The sequence below is a fragment of the Staurois parvus genome, unplaced genomic scaffold (assembly GCF_062004578.1).
Source record: "Staurois parvus isolate SC_StPar_1 unplaced genomic scaffold, SC_StPar_1.0 ptg001432l, whole genome shotgun sequence".
NCBI lineage: Eukaryota > Metazoa > Chordata > Amphibia > Anura > Ranidae > Staurois > Staurois parvus.
The window spans coordinates 2536578-2555532 of NW_028319228.1; the positions used below are offsets into that span (position 1 = coordinate 2536578).

The 18955-nt window shown below is 39.0% G+C and overlaps 1 protein-coding gene across 2 annotated transcripts in view; it reads right to left on the reverse strand.

Annotated features, from left to right (window-relative positions):
- Window positions 1-1358: 1358 nt before the first annotated feature.
- TUT7 (terminal uridylyl transferase 7) overlaps window positions 1359-18955 on the reverse strand; it is a 71129-nt gene continuing 53532 nt past the window's right edge. For both annotated transcript variants that reach the window (XM_089662122.1, XM_089662121.1), the window contains exons 26-29: window positions 7354-7667; window positions 6341-6417; window positions 5364-5418; window positions 1359-4388 (exon numbers count right to left, since the gene is read on the reverse strand). In XM_089662122.1, the coding sequence (XP_089518248.1) occupies window positions 4321-4388; window positions 5364-5418; window positions 6341-6417; window positions 7354-7667 (514 nt within the window). In that variant the 3' untranslated portion in view covers window positions 1359-4320. The remainder of the gene's footprint in view (window positions 4389-5363; window positions 5419-6340; window positions 6418-7353; window positions 7668-18955) is intronic.

Here is an 18955-nt window from a genome sequence, read left to right on the forward strand (position 1 = left end):
CAAGTTTTCTGGGTCGGAATCTTCCACATGCGGTCTACTCTTTTTGTACAACCAGTTGCCTACCCCAGACATTGCCTTACTAAATTTGCTACCCCCCCGTTATCCATGTCTCAATTCAAACTTCTCTTACAGATCATTTTCAGCTGCCAAACAAATTATAGCTAAATCTTGGAAAACACCAGCCCAGGCAATGATACATGCTAAAGTGGAAGCTGCCATTACAGACACTGTCCCTAAATTTTTGTCAGTGTGGTCCCCCTGGCTGGAACACTTCCTTCCCCCAAACTTTGACAAATCATTGCCCCTCCCTTATTAATTCTCCGCACCTGATGGTAGTCCTGAGCCTTGGTCCGGTCCCAAGTCCCGCTCACTATTCTAGTAGTCACACGCTCTGTCCAACCACCCCCCCTTCTTTTCTCTTACTCCAACCGTTCACGCTATACAAATTTTTTTTGTTTGCTTTGCCTTCCAAGGAACCTGTCCATATGACCAAAGAGTATCACCCATTTGTTTCCAATTAACAATACCCTGCTCCCTTTATTTTGCATTACTCCCACTCATTGCAGTTCTCCTCTGTTTACACATGTCTTAATTCTTTTCTACTGTGAATGTACATTAAAGTTGCATGGCATACATACAATATGCAAACACCAATAAAACGTTTGAACAAGAAGATTGTGTAAGCTGTCTGCTCATAGAAGTAGGCAGTTACACACTGATAGAAAGCCTGAATTAACTACCACATCACTCAACAGCACAGTGGTAGCTCATTGAGAACTACAACAGCCAAAGTTTCCGATTCACAGAATACCATAAATAAGTGACACGGGCAGAGCCCCACACAGCCACATATATTTTTTTTTTTCTTTTCATTGTGGCAGCAGACACAGGGGGAGAAGATTCCTAGTCCACTGTCACAAGGATGGGGGGGGGGGGGGGGGGGATAGTGGTAACTGTAGGAACATGTTACACACGGTGAGCTTAATCTTTACAAAGCAAAACACTTTAACCACATGCCATCCACCCTACACCTTGCCCATTTTGGAGTTCAGATCAAAAAAAAAAAAAAGAAACCTGCAACAGGGCAGCAAAAGTTTTAGTTTAGGTGTTTGGATTGTTCCAGGTAAAGACACAAAAGTACCAAAGATACAGCATGAGCCTGAAAGCCAGGCAACTAACTTTGTTAGAATATATCAGCAATAGTAGCCTCTGAAGGTTGCAAATGAGAACCTTTTATGTTAATGGCAAATTATTATAAAATTAAGAATCTTTCAGAAGGACAATACAAAAAGTGTAATGTATATGAGGATATGCAAAATATGAAAACACCAGAAGGAAAATACAAAATTGAAGATGTGTACAAGGAAGCACAGATTTTAATTGTTTTCTTTTTGTTTTGATACCCAGACACATTTCAAATTGCTTTCCAGTCTATGTAATGACATACTGCACAAATATATTGCAAAAATTGATTTACAAGGCTTAAAACTAATGACTAAAACAGAAACCATTGTAAAATTGTGGCTTAGCTCCAAAATAAATTCCAGGTGTCATTATTCTCTTTTAAGGCCACTGGTGAATACAGTTTGATACACTTTCTGTGGGAAGAGAGGCTGTAGGAACTATATACCTAGCATTTGTAGGAACTGTAATTAAACTGAAAAAACATAACATTTTTAATCTATCCTAAAATAGTTTGGGAAGGTTTATTCACCGCCCTACTGAACAAAATGTGTTGCATCCAGGGGTCAAGGAGACAGGTTCAAAGAATCTCCTTACAAAACTGACCAAATCATTCTGTAAACATGATATACATCTCTGTATGCAGGTATCCAAAGCAAATTTTGCTTTGGATTTCATTATAGCCTTTTGTAGGGCACACAAAATATTCTTCAAAACCGGTGTCTTTATTTCTAACTGTAAGCTGTTTTACACAACTCAACTGTTAAAAAAAAAAAGTGCTATGAAAACAGCAACATTAAGTGACTTCGTATAGTTTGCAAGAAAACTGGTCTCATTCTATGTAACTGCATAGCAGTTAAGTGCTTGCATGTACTGAAAGTATACAATTTTGTCAGACAGTCTGTGATTAGACACTTTAGTATGACCACAGGTCTACAGCCTAGTTCATACAAAGACTCAAAAGAGGCAAACCCAAAAAACTCACTGCATTTGACAAAACCTGTCATTAGGTTTTGTTTGCTAATTTTTACACTTTAATATTCAGTGGTGTATGAAAGGCCCAGTGATGCTACTTTTGGTCCAAGATGGAACCTTTTAATTTCCCAGACTCTTTATAGAAACCATGTGATGGGGGGGGGGGGGGGAATATATAATAGTGGGGAACAGTTCTAATACAGATCACCTTCATTAAAGCAGATATTTGATTTCTTGAATCATTACAGCTGCCTCTAGGATCTCACAGAAACCAACATGTCAAGATATACATAATGCCTGTTTCTGCCTATTGATCACTAGTGTCTCCCTGCAAAGGGCCTTACATCCATTGTCAAATGCTAAGGGTACCCAACCATGGTTGTAAAAGTGCGATTGCTCTGCTGCAATGGTGGTAGGACTGATAAGGATTAGAACTGTTGTTTTTTTTTTTATACCTTTTCTTCTCTCCATGACAGGCTCACCAAGTTAATCTTAGCGCTTCCATTCTCTAGATTACATACTGTAAGGCTATATACACTAATATGAAGACATGATTAGCACTGTACAGGATGTAGAGTCTTTACAATACAAATAATGCATCAGTCACACCACAAGACAGGTTTCTCCAGTCTTAAAGATTATCTCTAGCTTTTAGTGAAGTTTAAATAGTGATTTTTTTTTTTTGGACAAGCTTGATCCAAACAATGTACAAGAGATGCAGTGGTTCTCAGCACTGTATGTAGCCTCAGCTACCTACAGTATATAGAGCTATGTTCCAGCAGTGAGATGGAAACTTCCTGTCCCACATCTGAAAAATAATTGATTTTGAGTGAGCACTGCTCAGCCACTCACAGGGAGCTTTGCATATTTTGAATGCACACAAAGCTTCCTCTGATTGACAAAGTCTTAGATCATGATGTCATCCACTCACCCCATCAGATGAAGTGAATATAAAAACTCCCTGTGAATGGCTGAAAAGCACTCATACTTAAATTTTGTTCCCAGTGGGTGACTAATGTCCCCCTTCACTGCCAAACACCGCCATGTATACTGTGTGTAACTAAAACTACATGCAGTACCAAGAGTCTTAGTGAAGTAAATAGTTCGCTTGGACCAGCTTAGTCCAAATGAACTCCCAACTTCACTAAAAGCTGGAGCTCAACTCCGAAAAACCATGATGTACACTTTGTTATGACACTCCAAAACACAGGATACCACAAAAACAGATCTGCACACATCTGTGGTTACATCATGTGCTAAAAAGGCATGAATGTGTATAGGTCTTGTGATTTCAATTGAAATACATATAGCATCATAGCTATGCTGCCTTTTCCATTCAAAATTACTTTATAACTCTACGTACTTGGAGCTATATAACGTGCAATAAGTTCCAGTCTATGGGATGAGTGTACAGAAATCTGAAACCTTACAGCAGAATAAAAAAGGACTTAAAGTAATAAAACTAAAAACAAACACACCCTGAATTTTTTTTAGATTTAAAGATTTTTTAGCATATTCCCAAAAGCAAAATGAGAGAATCTGCTTTAAAAATATTGAGAGGTTTTGCATGACTGATGAGAAAACCTATGAAAACAGATGAAAGATTAAGCAGAATGCAAACATTACATGCAATGAGGTATTTACATAAAAAAAAAAAAAACACTATCCACAGTAATTATAATAAAATCATGTTTGTAAATACAGCAGCCGTTCACAAAATGTTTTAAACAGTTTTACACAACGATTCCTGACACAATAAATAGAATTCAATTTTCAAAAATATTTCTTTTCTGTAAAGAAAATGAGGAATCTCAGTCAATTGGTAAGCCATATATAAGATATGTAGAGCTGCACTGCAATTAAAATGGCATGGGCAAAAAGGGGCACCATGTTTCTATACAGAATAGTATAACTGTCCCAATTGTGGCAGTCAGTTAAAATATTAAAAATAAATTAAGAAAAAAGGTGCCCTTGATAAGAGAATTAAAACACAATGCTATTTAACATACTGAGGTTAAAATAAAGTAACCATTTTTGCATCCAATGTTATTTCATAGCTGCTGTTTCATGACTAGAGTTGATCTTGATGTAAACTTCATTTCGAGTAAAAAGGCATACATCTGGACGGCTTAAATCCCCATCTGTGGCTGTGTGCCATCACCTTTATGATTCCTGTTGTGTCCTCTTCTGAGAGGCTTTTCCCTGAGACATGTATTTACTGGAAAGGCTGCCTAGGGGGAAAAAAAATAAAATAAAATAAAAAAAGTAATTTGTCTATATGTTGTTTTATGGCAATGATGGTGGTGGAGGAAATATGGATGGAAGCCATACACAAACAAGAGGGATAATGGTCTTGATCAAACACCTTATGATCGGTTGACTACTAGTTGCCATTATGAAGTTAGTGATGCTTTGTTTTAAAGCCCATTTTTAGGTTTTTCCTCAAGCATAGTTAAAAAAAAAAAAAACAAAAAAAACACAACCACCCTTTCACTGCTGGCAGTGCATGCACACTAAAGGGCACACACTGGCCTATGTGGCAACAGCAGTCTCTACACAACAGTTTGACACCACCTGGCCTGCCATCACTACAACTCTGGCAGAGAACACACCCTGCTGATTGCAATCACAAAACTAAGGATGACAGGGCGGATGGCTGTCAGACTGCTGCACTCACACAAAGCACAGTAGTATTTGCTTGCACATTCCCACTAGCAATAAGTTTTCTGCTGGGGTTGCGAGAGAACACACACGTAACTATACATATCTATACTTTAGGGATGAAACCTACAACTTTAAAATGTTTAACTTTTCCTTTAATAAAATATCTACAACAAAAATAGTCTTATACAGATACTAGATTTACTGATTTTCTTATAACAATCGAGCCCGACACACTAGACAGACAATGCAATTGTCCTTTTGCCCCTTACTTCCCCCTTCTGCCCAAAATACTACTGTATACAAGAACTGATGAGATTCAATTTAAAGAACACCTGGCATCAGTGGTTTTATTATATCCAAGTCAGAGACAAGAGGAATAGTTTCACACAACACTATATATTATTGAAAATATAGTATAGTATTGAAAATAACACTGCGGCTGTAAGCTTCTGAAAATTACTCAACTAAAAAAAATAAATTTTGCAATTTTTAATCTGCAGCTAAAGCACTGTGAGCTCTTTGGATAACCAGTTTCAACTCACCTGACTGAGGACTGAAGGACATTTGTTTTTTCCTATCATCTTGTGATGGTACTACCTGAAATGCAAGAAATACATTTTGCTGTAACATATACATAATGAATAAAAACAAACATCTGCTCTTGGCACAGAAACCACTGTCTGGCATGGATGCATGTGTGGCGTATGGGAGTTAAAGCGGTAGTAAACACCACTTGCTGGCTGACTTCTACCTACAGGTAAGATTATAATTAAAGCTAACCTGTATGTACAAGGAAACTCTCTCCTAAACGCGTGTCTTTTTTTGCCACACTTTACTACCGCTCCAAAGCCTGCACTCTTGTTGCTGCACATACAGATTTGAGTAGCAAGAAGCTACCAATTTATCACATTTAAATACAACTCCAGCCAGAAATGTATCTTTTTAGGAAAGTTGAGGTTTAAGCCTCTGTCAGGTTATGGAGGTCTCTGAACCCATTAGGCAGATTTGATCTCTGTTCAAGTCACCAAGCAAGGCACTAGTCACCAAAGCAGAAAGCGAAAGGTAATCTTCCCAACACAAGCAAGAAAAACCTGGTAAAGGATTATATTTCTTTTTAGGTTTCAATACATTGATGAAAGATTGTTTTGGCTCGAGTTCTAATATAAGCAAACAATCTTGCTTTTAACTTTATTTTTAAGAGAAGATGTACATGTTTAACCTGTAACAAATATAGTATGTGCAGCAGCAAAAGGGTGGGCTTTACATTCACACGCTGCACACTTGCATCACTGCACAGCTGATGTTTCTGTGTAGAGAGCAAGCTTACAGCACAAAGACCAAGCTGTAAAGGCAGATCTGGATTCCCACCAATGATCAGTAGCTGGCAAGACAGACAATCACAGTAGTCGCACGAACACTGATCCTTCCCGCCCCCCGTGGATACAGACCCTATCAAAAGGGATGCCAGGGCTGGGCAAGGAGAGTTTACCAACTGTAATTCAGTTGATTTCCCACTTACTGGGATAAATCGGGTGTGTGGTTTCTGAGGACTGGCTGCAGATGGCGATCCATACAAGATCTCAGACTTGGGGCTCCCTGTATTTAAAAACAATTACACAAAGTCAGAAAAACATTGTAATATAGTAGAACCCCTACGTGATATGATCTTTGCTTACATCTGCTGCACTACTTGCTTGTATTGATACATGCATGGAAACCCTTATCACATTGTATTGATACATGCATGGAAACCCTTATCACATTTGCAAATCTGTCACAAGCTGAAACTCAACAGCAACAGGATTGCTAAATAGAGCATTCGCTTGATCCTATGGCATCACCGTTTTACTGAAGCCTTGTAGAATATTTTTCAGAACCAAAGAAGCAACAAGTATAAGCAGGAAAGGGTTTTCTGTGCTTTTAACAATCCTGATACTGGGGAGTAACTGCCAGTGACAGGACTGTTAGTGAAACTTGGGCCTTAAATGGTCTGCTGATAAAAGATAAATACTTAAGTCACCTCTCACAATTGAGGACTACAGATATTTGTAGATTAAAGTTCATGAATATATTAGTACATACTTCTGGTTCTTTTTACCATTTCCCTTGATCTTAGCAAAATCAAGACTGTAGGTAGTGGATGTACAGTTAGTCATATCTGGCTACCAGCATAGATGCAAAGTCAGGTCAGAGACAGATTACTATGAAAGCTCCAAATGCATTAGTATGCCCATTTTAAGCTTCAAGAATGAAAAAAATATTGCCCTGAATACTTTAAAGTCAATGAATGGCAAGGGACAAGTCCACTTTTGACAAGCAAACAAGAAGTAAAAAGGATGTTCTTTAAGCATAACAGTTCCTTATTTCTATAGCTCACTAATTGCATTGTAAAACACGGTTTTCAGTAGTGCAGATGAATGTCACAAAAGTACTTCTGTGTAACTAAAAGTGGTGAAATCAGCTGTGCCATTTTGTAAGGTGGGGTGGTAAAGGCAAAGAGTTCAGTTATATATTTACCACACTGTCACTCACCTGCCGCCCCTTTATACTGAGGGCATTCTTTCTTAATATGACCCTCCCGTCCACAAATGAAACAGCGTTTTTCCCTAAGCTCTCTGTCTTCTGGTCTTCTCCACTTTTCAGAGCCAGATCTAGGTGTTCTATCTTTGCAGAGCTCATTGTTGCCCCAAGTTCCTTGCTGGGCTTTTCTTGGAGTTGCATGAAGTTCTCTTCCATCCATGCTCACACCACTTCCCTGCATTTCCTTGTCCTCAATTTTTCTTTGCGGTCTGTCTGGGTATCTTTGGTTTTGGCTTGAGGCAGTTTCGTGATTGCGTCTTCTAACTCTAATGAGGAGAAAGAAAGAAAAAAAAAAAAAAAGAAAAAAAAAAAAAAAAAAAAAAAAGAAGGAGCCATGGGGAACCAGGTGAGATGTGTTAAATTTAGGACTGAATGTCTAACATGCAAAACTGAAGTACAGTGGGGAAAATTATGTGATCCTCTGCATATTTTGTAAGTTTGCCCACTTACAAAGATGAAGGATCTATAATTTTATCATAGTTATATTTTAAATGGAGACAGAATATCAGCCGAAAAGCCAGAAAAACACATGATACAAAGGTTATAAATTGAGCTGCAGTTCAGTGAGTAAAATAAGTATTTGTAGCTAAGCGCATTTTTGCTTGGGGATCAAAGGTTTCTCCACCAAGTACGGAGGAAAGTTGTTCCTTTTAGTTGGTTATCAGGTTTGCACACATCTCAGGAGGGATTTTGGTCCATTCTTTGCAGAAATTCTCTAAATCCTTAAGGTTTCTTGGCTGTCGCTTGGCGAAGTTTCAGCTACCTCTATAAATTTTCTAGTAAGGTCTGGAGACTGGCTAGGCCACTCCATGAACTTAATGCACTTCTTCCTGAGCCACTCCATTGTCGTCTTGGGTCATTGTCATACTGGAAGACCCATCCACAACTCCTCTTCAGTGTTCTGCCTGGGGGAAGAAGGTTTCCATCCAAGATTTTACAATACATGGCCCAGTCCATTGGCCCCTCCATGCGGCAAAGTTGGCCTGTACCTTTAGCAGAGAAACAGCCCCAAAGCATAAGCTTTCCACCTCCGTGCTTGACTGTAGAGATGGTGTTCTTAGCGTCACAGTCAGCGTTTTTCTTCCTCCAAATACGGCAAGGCAAGTTAAATCCAAAGAACTCAATTTTAGACTCAGCTGACCAAAGCACTCTCTCAATCCTTCGGATGTTCGCTGGCAAACTTCAGCCTGTACATGTGCTTTCTTGAAGGGGACCTTCTGGGCACTACAGGATTTCAAGCCATGATGCAATATTGTGTTACCAATGGATTGTTTGGGGACTGTGATCCCAACTGCCTTGAGATCATTTACAAGTTCCTCCTGTTTAGTTCTGGGCTGATCCCTCACTTTTCACATGATCATCCCTACTCCACGAGGCAAAATCTTGCATGGAGCTGACCGAGGGCAATTGATGATTATTTTGTATTTCTTCCATTTGCGAATAACAGCTCCAAACAGTTGTTGCCTTCTCACCAACCTCCTTGCTGATGGTCTTGTAGCCCATTCCAGCCTTGTGCAGGTCTACAATCTTTTCCCTGATGTTCTTTGACAGCTTTTTTGGTCTTGCCCATTGTGGTAAGGTTTGAATTGATGAAAGATTCTCTAGACAGGTGTCTTTTATACACAAAAGTTGTCGTTAGGAAGACCCTCTTAAATTGACAGGACTAATCTGTGTACCACATGAGCACATAACCAGTCAATGGGAGCCAGAATTGTTGGTTGGTAGGAGATCAAATACTTATTTTACTCAATGAACTGCAATTTATAACATTTGCATTGTGTTTTTCTGGATTTTTGGTTGAGATTCTGTCTCCATCATTTAAAAAACACCTGATAAAAATTAGAGCCTTCATTGCTTTGTAAGTGGGCAAACTTACAAAATCTGCAGGGGATCAAATAATTATTTTCCCCACTGTAGATCTGAACCCATGAACAAAAATGCAAACTACTGCAGCATTCAGTCTTTAGATATGGTGGTTGCATTAGCTTTCACTGTTCAGACAATATTTTAAGCATGTACAGAAAATACCTGTTAAAGAAAATCATCATTTTTGTTACAGTTCTATTCACTATGGGGTAAAGTACATGTAGTATATTGGTCCCATGCTGCCAATACCCATCTAACCATAGTTCTGAGGGCAAGACATTTCAGACACTTTATTCCTCTTGCTGTTGCTTGTCTGACAACTTTGAGAGAAAACAGCCAATTCATAAGTGCAGCTGGTCTCGACTGTGAACATTTACTACAGATTGGCTGTGGCAGGTTGGGCTTCATAACTATGGTTAGAAAACCATTAGCAACTTGGTACAAAGCACTACATAACCCCCAGACACTGGGTAAAATCTAGATACAAAAAAAAAAAAAAAAAAAAATCAAAAAAACAAATGCAATGATTTGCAAGTCTCAAACCCATATTTTATTCACAATTGGAAATAGAAAACATCAAATGGTATATTTTCTCAGTTTAAAGAAAAAGAACCATGCTTGTTTTTAATGTAAATATTGGAAGTCTGATCTTTGGGCACTCAGCACTGCTTTTCGGCCTTCTCTCTTGTGTAGAGATTTCTTCAGATTCTCTGAATCTTCTGATATTATGTACTGTAGATGATAGATTTAAGGCCTTTGAAAAGCTGCATCTAAAAGTTAATTTCTGAATAATGTTCCTCAACATAAAATTGCAGATTGGTGAAACCTCTGTTCATCTTTACTTCCAAGACACTGGATTATCTGAGATGTTTTTTTAATACCCAATCATGTTACTAACCTGTTGCCAACTAACCTAATTAGTTGCAAAGTGTTCTTCCTTGTCAGTACCACTTACAACACTGTGAAAAAGTATTTGCCCCCTTCCTAAATTTTTTTTGCATATTTGTCACACCTAAAATTAGTTTGATCCAAATAATTTATTACATTATAGATTTCATTTATTAAGGGAAAAAAGCTGTCCAAACCTGCCTGGCCCTATGTGAAAGTAATTTGGACTGCTTTTTTCTCCTCATACAAAGTGCCGTTTTGAAATGAAGAAGATTTCACTTATTTACACAGATTATCTTTGTGTAATATTAACATTTGCTGATCTGAATAACTTGTGAGTCAAACCTAAGGGTAAAAAAACAAAAACAAAAAATAATCAGGAAGGGGGCAAACACTCACAGCACTGTACACTGCCATCTTTTTTGTTGCCTTATCCCAAATCTTGAGACGTGTTGCTGCCATCAATTTCAAAATTACATTTCTTACAATGATATGTTTTCTACTGTATATTGTGAATAAAATGTGGGTTTATTGTGTATTGTGATTAAAATGTGGGTTTATTGTGTATTGTGATTAAAATGTGGGTTTATGAGACCTGCAAATCATTGCATTTTGTTTTTATGTTTTAAACAGCGTCCTAACTTTTCTGGCATTGGGGTTGTACATTACCCCATCAAGGCAGGAAAACCAGATTAGATGATACAGGTGAAACTCGAAAAATTAGAATATCATGCAAACGTTCATTTATTTCAGTTAAGCAACTTAAAAGGTGAAACTAATATATGAGACAGACTCATTACATGCAAAGCAAGATAGTTCAAGCTGTGATTTGTCATAATTGTGATGATTATGGCTTACAGCTCATGAAAATCCCAAATCCACAATCTCAGAAAATTACATGCAATCAATAAAACAAGGATTGTACATAGAATATCGGACCTCTGAAAAGTATAAGCATGCATATGTACTCAGTACTTGGTTTGCTCCCCCTTTGCAGCAATTACTGCCTCAGTGCGTCGTGGCATGGAAGTTATCAGCCTGTGGCACTGCTGAGGTGTTATGGAAGACCAGGATGCTTCAATAGCGGCCTTCAGCTCTTCTGCATTGTTCGGTCTCATGTCTCATCTTTCTCTTGGCAATGCTCCATAGATTCTCTGTGGGGTTCAGGTCAGGCAAGCTTTCTGTCCAATCAAGCACAGTAATCCCACGGTCATTGAACCAGGTTTTGGTGCTTTTGGCATTGTGGTGCAGGTGCCAAGTCCTGCTGGAAAATGAAGCCAGCATCCCCATAAAGCTCATCTGCAGAAGGAAGCATGAAGTGCTCCAAAATCTCCCGGTAGATGGCTGCGTTGACCCTGGACTTAATGAAGCACAGTGGACCAAATCAACACAGATTGTGGAAACTTCATACTGGACTTCAAGCATCTTGCAGAATGTGCCTCTCCATTCTTCCTCCATACTCTGGGTCCTTGGTTTCCAAATGAGATGCAAAAGTTGCTCTCATCAGAAAAGAGGACTTTGGACCACTGAGCAACAGACCAGGTCTGTTTTTCTTTAGCCCAGGTAAGACGCTTCTGACGTTTGTTGTTCAGGAGCGGCTCGACAAGAGGAATACAATATTTGAAGCCCATATCCAGGATCCGTCTGTGTGTGGTGGCTGTTGATGCACTGACTCCAGCCTCAGTCCACTCCTTGTGAAAGTCTCCAACACTTTTGAATGGCCTTTTCTTGACAATCCTCTCCAGGCTGCGGTCATCCCTGCTGCTTGTGCACCTTTTTCTTCCACACTTTTCCCTTCCACATAACGTTCTATTAATGTGATTTGATACAGCACTTTGGGAACATCCAACTTATTTTGCAGTGACCTTTTGAGGCTTTCCCTCCTTATGGATGGTGTCAATGATGGTTTTCTGCACAACTGTCAGGTCAGCAGTCTTTCCCATGATTGTGATTCCTACTGAACCAGACTGAGAGACCATTTAAAAGGCTCAGGAACCCTTTGCAGGTGTTATGGCTTAATTAGCTGATTAGAGTGGGACACGGAGCCTAGAATATTGCACCTTTTCATAATATTCTAATTTTCTGAGATTGTGGATTTGGGGTTTTCATGAGCTGTAAGCCATAATCATCACAATTATGACAAATCACAGCTTGAACTATCTTGCTTTGCATGTATTGAGTCTATCTCATATATTAGTTTCACCTTTTAAGTTGCACTACTGAAATAAATGAGCTTTTGCACGATATTCTAATTTTTTGAGTTTCACCTGAACATCTTCTTTAGGTGTCCTTGTCACATTGTGAATTCAACTAAAAACGCAAATTGTCCAAGTCATCTTCTGTAAAATACAAAACCTTCTGCTCCCCATGTAATTGAAATTAACTGAAGACTTGTCTAATCTACATCAGGACAGTAGCCTGGGAGGCAACCATGGCCCCCTCCATAGATACTGTTGGAACGAGTCTGTATAGCCACCCAGGGACAGGAAGTGGATTATTCGCAGGATTACCAGGTGAACAAGGAAACAAAAAATTGTGAAAACAAAACCAATGCAGCCATCACATACAAGGATTGGTTAGGCTCAATGTATTACATTTCTGATTTTGGGTTTAGATGCATCACTATTGATACAGGAACAAAATTAAAGTGTAACATTTTCCTTTAAGTATAATTTTTCCCCTACTTTACATACTCCAGTATCCCAAGAACCAGCAATAGCTTCAGGCTGATACATTAATAAAAACACTTATGTTTATCCAGTAAGTGTAGAAAGCAATTAAGAATTCATATTTTACTAATCTGGCTAAATTAACTGAAAATTAAAGTGGTTGTAATGTCACTACACATTCCATAGTAATTGCTCTAACTAATCAAAATGAAGAGTATTAGCAACCCAAAGGATTCAGCTGTGCTTTGATGCTGCTAAGTATACAGTGTTTTCAAAGATTAAGAATAGCTGCTCTATAAACTGCTGAAGAGTTCTTTGTACCTGCATTTTGAGCTATCACCACCTCAATATCATGCAAGTGCAGTAATACATCTCTCCAAATCATTGGATTCAGGTGTTCCAATCACCTCCATGTCCACGGGTGTGAAATATCAAGCACCTAGTCATGCAGACTGTTTCTACAAACATTTGTGCAAGAATGGGTCACTCTCAGGAGCTCAGTGAATTCAAGCGTGGTACCGTGATAAGTTGCCCCCTGTGCAATAAGTCCACCCGTGAAATTTCCTTACTATTAAATATTCGCTGGCCAACTGTTAGTGATATTACAACACAGTGGAAGCAACTGGGAACAACAGCAAATCAGCCACAAAGTGGTAGGCCATTTAAAATGAGAGTGGGGTCAGCTGATGCTGAAGCGCAGTGTGTAGAAGTTGCCAACTATCTGCAGAGTCAATAGCTAAAGACCTCCAAAACTTTGCGTGGTCTTCAGATTAGCACAACAGTGCGTAGAGAGCTTCATGGAATGGGTCTCCATGGCTGAGCAGCTGCATCCAAGCCTTACATCACCAAGTACCATGCAAAGCGTCAAATGAAGTAGTATAAAGCAAGCCGCCACTGGACTCTAGAGCAGGAGACATGTTCTCTGGAGTGACGAATCAGGATTCTCTGTCTGGTAATCTGGGTTTGGGTTTGGCAGATGCCAGGAGAACAGTACTTGACTGACTGCATTGTTCCAAGTGTAAAGTTTGGTGGGGGGGATTATGGTGTGGGGTTGTTTTTCAGGGGTTGGGCTTGGCTCCTTAGTTCCAGTGAAGGAACTCTTAGGCATCAGCATACCAAGACATTTGACAATTTCATGCTTTCAACTGTAAACACACACACACACACACACACACACACACACACACACACACACACACTTAAATGTATTGAGAGTTAAAAACGCAAATATTGCGTTAAGATCCTTTATCTGGCATAACAAACTTGAAAATTAAATTACATTCATTATATAGCTATTTCTTTCATTGACTAGAAATTAGCAACACCTGAATAATCATCACTCCAAACATAATATGATTTAACATCACAGTTAATATTCAGGAGATAAACAGTGTTTCTAGTTACTTCGTATAAAGATCTGTTAAAAAAAAAAAAAACAAACCAAAAAAAAAGAAAAAAAAACAAAAGAAAAAAAAAAAAACAAAAACATTTCTCCAAACATTTAAAAAAGACAAATTTAAATCATAATTCTTATTTAACCCCTTAGGACAGACTGTATTAAAGTGGAGCTCCACCCAAAAGTGGAAGTTCCGCTTTAAGCCTTTGTCCCCCGTTCCCCATTAAGGATTGGCACCTTTGGGGAGCGGGTACCCAAATTTGACAGGTACCCGCTCCCACTTCGATCGAAAGTTGTCCTCCCCACCCCTCCTTCCCCGTAGACTTCTGGGACAAGTGACAGGTCCCAGAAGACTACAGAGCTGTTCACAAAAGTGCAGCGCTTCTTGCGCATGCACAGTGAGCACCCGGCTGTGAAGCCGCAAGCTGTCACAGCCGGGTGCCCACGCTGAAGATGCCGGCGCCATGGAGAGAAGACAGCTGGTGAAATCAGCGGTGATGAGGACACCGCTGGACCGAGGGACAGGTAAGTGTCTATTTTAAAAGTCAGCTGCTACAGGTTTTGTAGCGGCTGACTTTTTTCAGATGGAACTCCTCCAAGTTGGGAAATCCAACCTACTTGTGTTTTATTTTTAACTCCCTATTTCCCCCTCTTCAGTCATGGTATGCAATCAATTACCATAAACCTTACTTGGGATACAGTGTCAGTGTGCCTGCATTGTTTAACCAATTAAATATCGGGCATTTTACCCCCTTCCTGCCCAGGCCATTTTTCAGGTTTCAGCGCTCTCACACATTGAATGACAATTGCGCGGTCATACAACATTGTCCCCAAACTAAAATTGTATCATTTTCTTCACACAACTAGAGCTTTCTTTTGGTGGTATTTAATCACCGCCGGGGTTTTTATTTTTTGCTAACAAAAAGACTGAAAATTAAAAAAAAAAAAACCAAAAAAAAAAAAAAAAAAAAAAAAAAAAAAAAAAACACACGTTTTTCTTTGTTTCTGTTATAAAAGTTTGCAAATTAATAATTGTTCTTCATAAATTTAGGCCAAGATGTATTCTGCTACATGTCTTTGGTGAAAATAACCCAAGTTAGGATGTATTTTTTAGTTTGTAGGAAAGTTATAGAGTTCACAAGCTATGGTATAGATCTGAATATTGATCAGTCCTGAAGTACTGACAGCCAATCTAATTTCTTGAGGTCCAAGAATGTCAGAATAGTACAGATATCCCCAAATGACCCCTTTTTGCAAAGTAGATAGTCCGACATACTTCATAAGAGGCATGGCGAGTTTTTTGAAGTTGTATTTTATTTGTCATAATTTTTCGGAAAAAGTGAAAATAAATAATTTTTTTTTTTTTCAATTTTTTATTTACATACTGTCACCAGTGCAGTACAGTGTCATCATATAACTGGCATGGCGGTGATCAGGGACACTGACTGGTGACAGTGTGAAAAAAAAAAAAATACATTTTTTATTTTAAATTTTTTATTACTTTTTTTTTTTTTTTTTTAAGATTTTTTCATATTTCACTGTGTCCAAAGTAGTACAATGTTACCATAATAACATTGTACTACTTTGGGGAAGTGATCAGTTTTTTTTTTTTTTTTTTACACAATTTGCTTATAGCAAAGAATTACTTTGCTACAAGCAAGCATTTACCTGAATGACCGATTCATTCAGGGTTTTTTTTTTTGGTGCTTAGCTGTGATTTGGCCACAGCTAATCACATGACATGTGCATGTGATTAACTGTGACCATTCACAGCTAGACACTTAGTATACAATGGATGGCATGAATGAAGCCATCCATTGTATACAACTGTCATGTGACCTGCTGTGATTGGTCACAGCAGGTCACATGGTACCGGCAACAAGGCCGATACTCAGATCGGTCATCGGCCGTCTCCAAGGTACACGGCCGGTGACAGATCGTGCCGCTGCGCGGCTCTGCAAGCGTGTGAACTGCGTATGTGCGGGAGTACGCCATATGGCGGTCTCCTGGAAAGCTAGTGCATTTTTCTGGACGCCATACGGCTATTGGCCGGGCGTCAAATGGTTAAAATGCTTAGCAACCGGTAATTTTTGGGAATGAATACAGGATTTATGTTGGGATATTCGGTCTTTAATTTTTTTGAGTCATCTCCCCCACATAGTATAATCCACATGGACATTTAAGGATATAGATTACTTATGAACTCTGACATGTGTAAAAGCCCTTATGTCAATTTATTTTCCTGAATAGGGATGTTTAAATTAAGTGCCATTGATCATACTGCAACAATGTACACAGAATAAACAGGAGAAATAACCATTCCTTCTTGGACCTCAACGTTGGTACTCCCATCACCTTATCACTTTGGGATGGGGGGGGATTTAAGTTCCTCAATATCAGGAAAAGCTAATTTTTTTTTCCAATATCTCTTAATTACCCAAATCTGTGTAGAATGGCAGTGATACTAGATAGCAAAAGGAATCCTTTGTTTCGGTTTGTGTTGTCGGCTCACTATCAGTTTTCAGATTCTGTGCTCAGTCTCTCATGGGTTAATGGCTGTGTCGGTTAGCTCCCATCTGCAAACCTGCTTTGCATCTAAGGCTCCATGCACACTGGGCATTTTAAGAACTCTGGTAACGTTAGATGTGTAGTCACGTTAAACATGTGAGTTTTTCATCATTTCACGTTTAGCGGGTTTGTGACCCAAAAAAACACAAAAACAAAAAAAACCTTTTGCTAAAAAAAGGGCAGTCAAAAAATCGTCAGTTTGCTGCTTTTACAGAAAAAAAAAAAAAAAAAAAAAAAAAAAATCACACCTCTAGAAACCCACTAGTTTTCGGTTATTTTTTCCCAGTCAAAAATCGCCAATGCCAAAAAACGCTGATAACCGTCTATGTGTGCATGGATACATAGGATAACATGTTGGGGAGTTTACTGGCTGTAGAAAAAAAAAAGAAAAGCCAAAAGCCAAAAACAGCAGCTGCAAAAACATCCAGTGTGCATGAAGACTGTCGTTTCTGTCTCACTGGCTCCTCACTCACTATGAAATTTACACGTATTATCTGGCTACAAGGTATGGATTTAAACACTGCTGGTGGGAGACAGCTAGGAGTATAGTAATAATTGATTACGGTCAGGTGGTTTCACATATAGATCTGTTAATTCCATCTTTCTTCCTATAAACCCTAACAACCAGAAGAGCACTTCATTTACACATCCTCATTCAGAAAAATACACATCCTCATTCAGAAAAATCAATTGACAAAAATGGATTTTACACATCAAGAGTTCATATGTAATCTATATTCTTAAATGTCCAGGTGGATTATGCTATGTGGGGATACCATTAAATATAAAAATAAAAAAAAAGACTGAATATCCCAACATAAATACTCTATTCATTCCCCACAAGTTACCGGTTGAAGAATTTTAAAAAATATGGTCACACCGTAACCCAACTAAGATTTATGGTAATTGGTCGCATACCATGACTGAAAAGAGGGGGAAATAGGTAAAATTAAAACAAAGTGGGATGGATTTCACAACTTCATACAATCTATCCTGATGGGTTAAAGGATTAGGATTTACATTTGGTTTTATAAAGGTTTGTAAAAAATGTTTTATCCATTTTTTTTTTTTTAAATTCGTATAAAGTAACTAGAAACACGGTTTAATTATCTCCTGAATATTAGCTGTGATCTTACACCATATTATGTTCTGAGGGGAGATGATTCAGGTTTGGCCAAATCTGAACAAGTCCGAAATGTATTGATATTTATGAGTACAAAAAAATGATGAGCTGCAGGAGAGAGCGAACTGCACATGTGCAGGTGGGGAGGGAGGCTAAGAGTGCTTGTTAGTGGACACCTGTGGCCACGCATCTAGCACTGGGTGCTTCCATCCATCTGCATGACAGACTGCAAAGACAATGGTGGTGACAGAAAATGGAGAGGTAGGTGTGACGGGTGTGGCGTCAGACCCCCAGCACTCATCACCAACTTGTGACCGAAGGACTAGCCAAACTAGAACCGCGCTGTCACGTGCGTAACAATGCCATGCTCAGCTGCACCCTGTACAAAGATTTTCCAGCTCACTGGACCACAATCTATGTGCTGCAGCCTGAGAGCGATTGTTACTGGGTCAGGTTAATTACGCAATTAACCCTTCACACTGCCACCACTACCTTTTTGTACGGAGAAGGAGGAAGCTCGCCAATCTTCGCATTAACACTATGATGTTTGAAGAAGCGTCTGTATACACACCATCACCGCAGGCAGATGTATGCAGAAGTTTAAAACACACAGTAGCGCTCTTCAGAGACAGGGATTTTTAGTTTGCATTAAAGAGCTTTAGAAACAGTTCAACACTTTTTAGAAAATAGGATTACTAAAAAGGTCAAAATGGTGCAATAAAAAAAATTTACAGAAAAGATGCAACTAATATACACACACACACCAATAACACAACAGAGAGATAACAGAAAGAAGTTTAGAGAGGTAGAATACTTGCCAAATTCATTGGTTTAAGCAGATTCAAGTGTCCTGAACAAAAGGGTTCCTTCTCCCGAAGTTGGTTTCAGATGTTAAAAGGGAGAGTCTCTTCATCTTACTCTCTCAGGCCTGACAGCCTCTTTTTTAGTCCACCAGCAGGGGGTGTCTACTGAAGCCAAGGGCCATTCGCCTCATTTAGGGAGGGGGGTTTAGGCGGAGACCCAGGCTAGAACCAAATCCCTCCT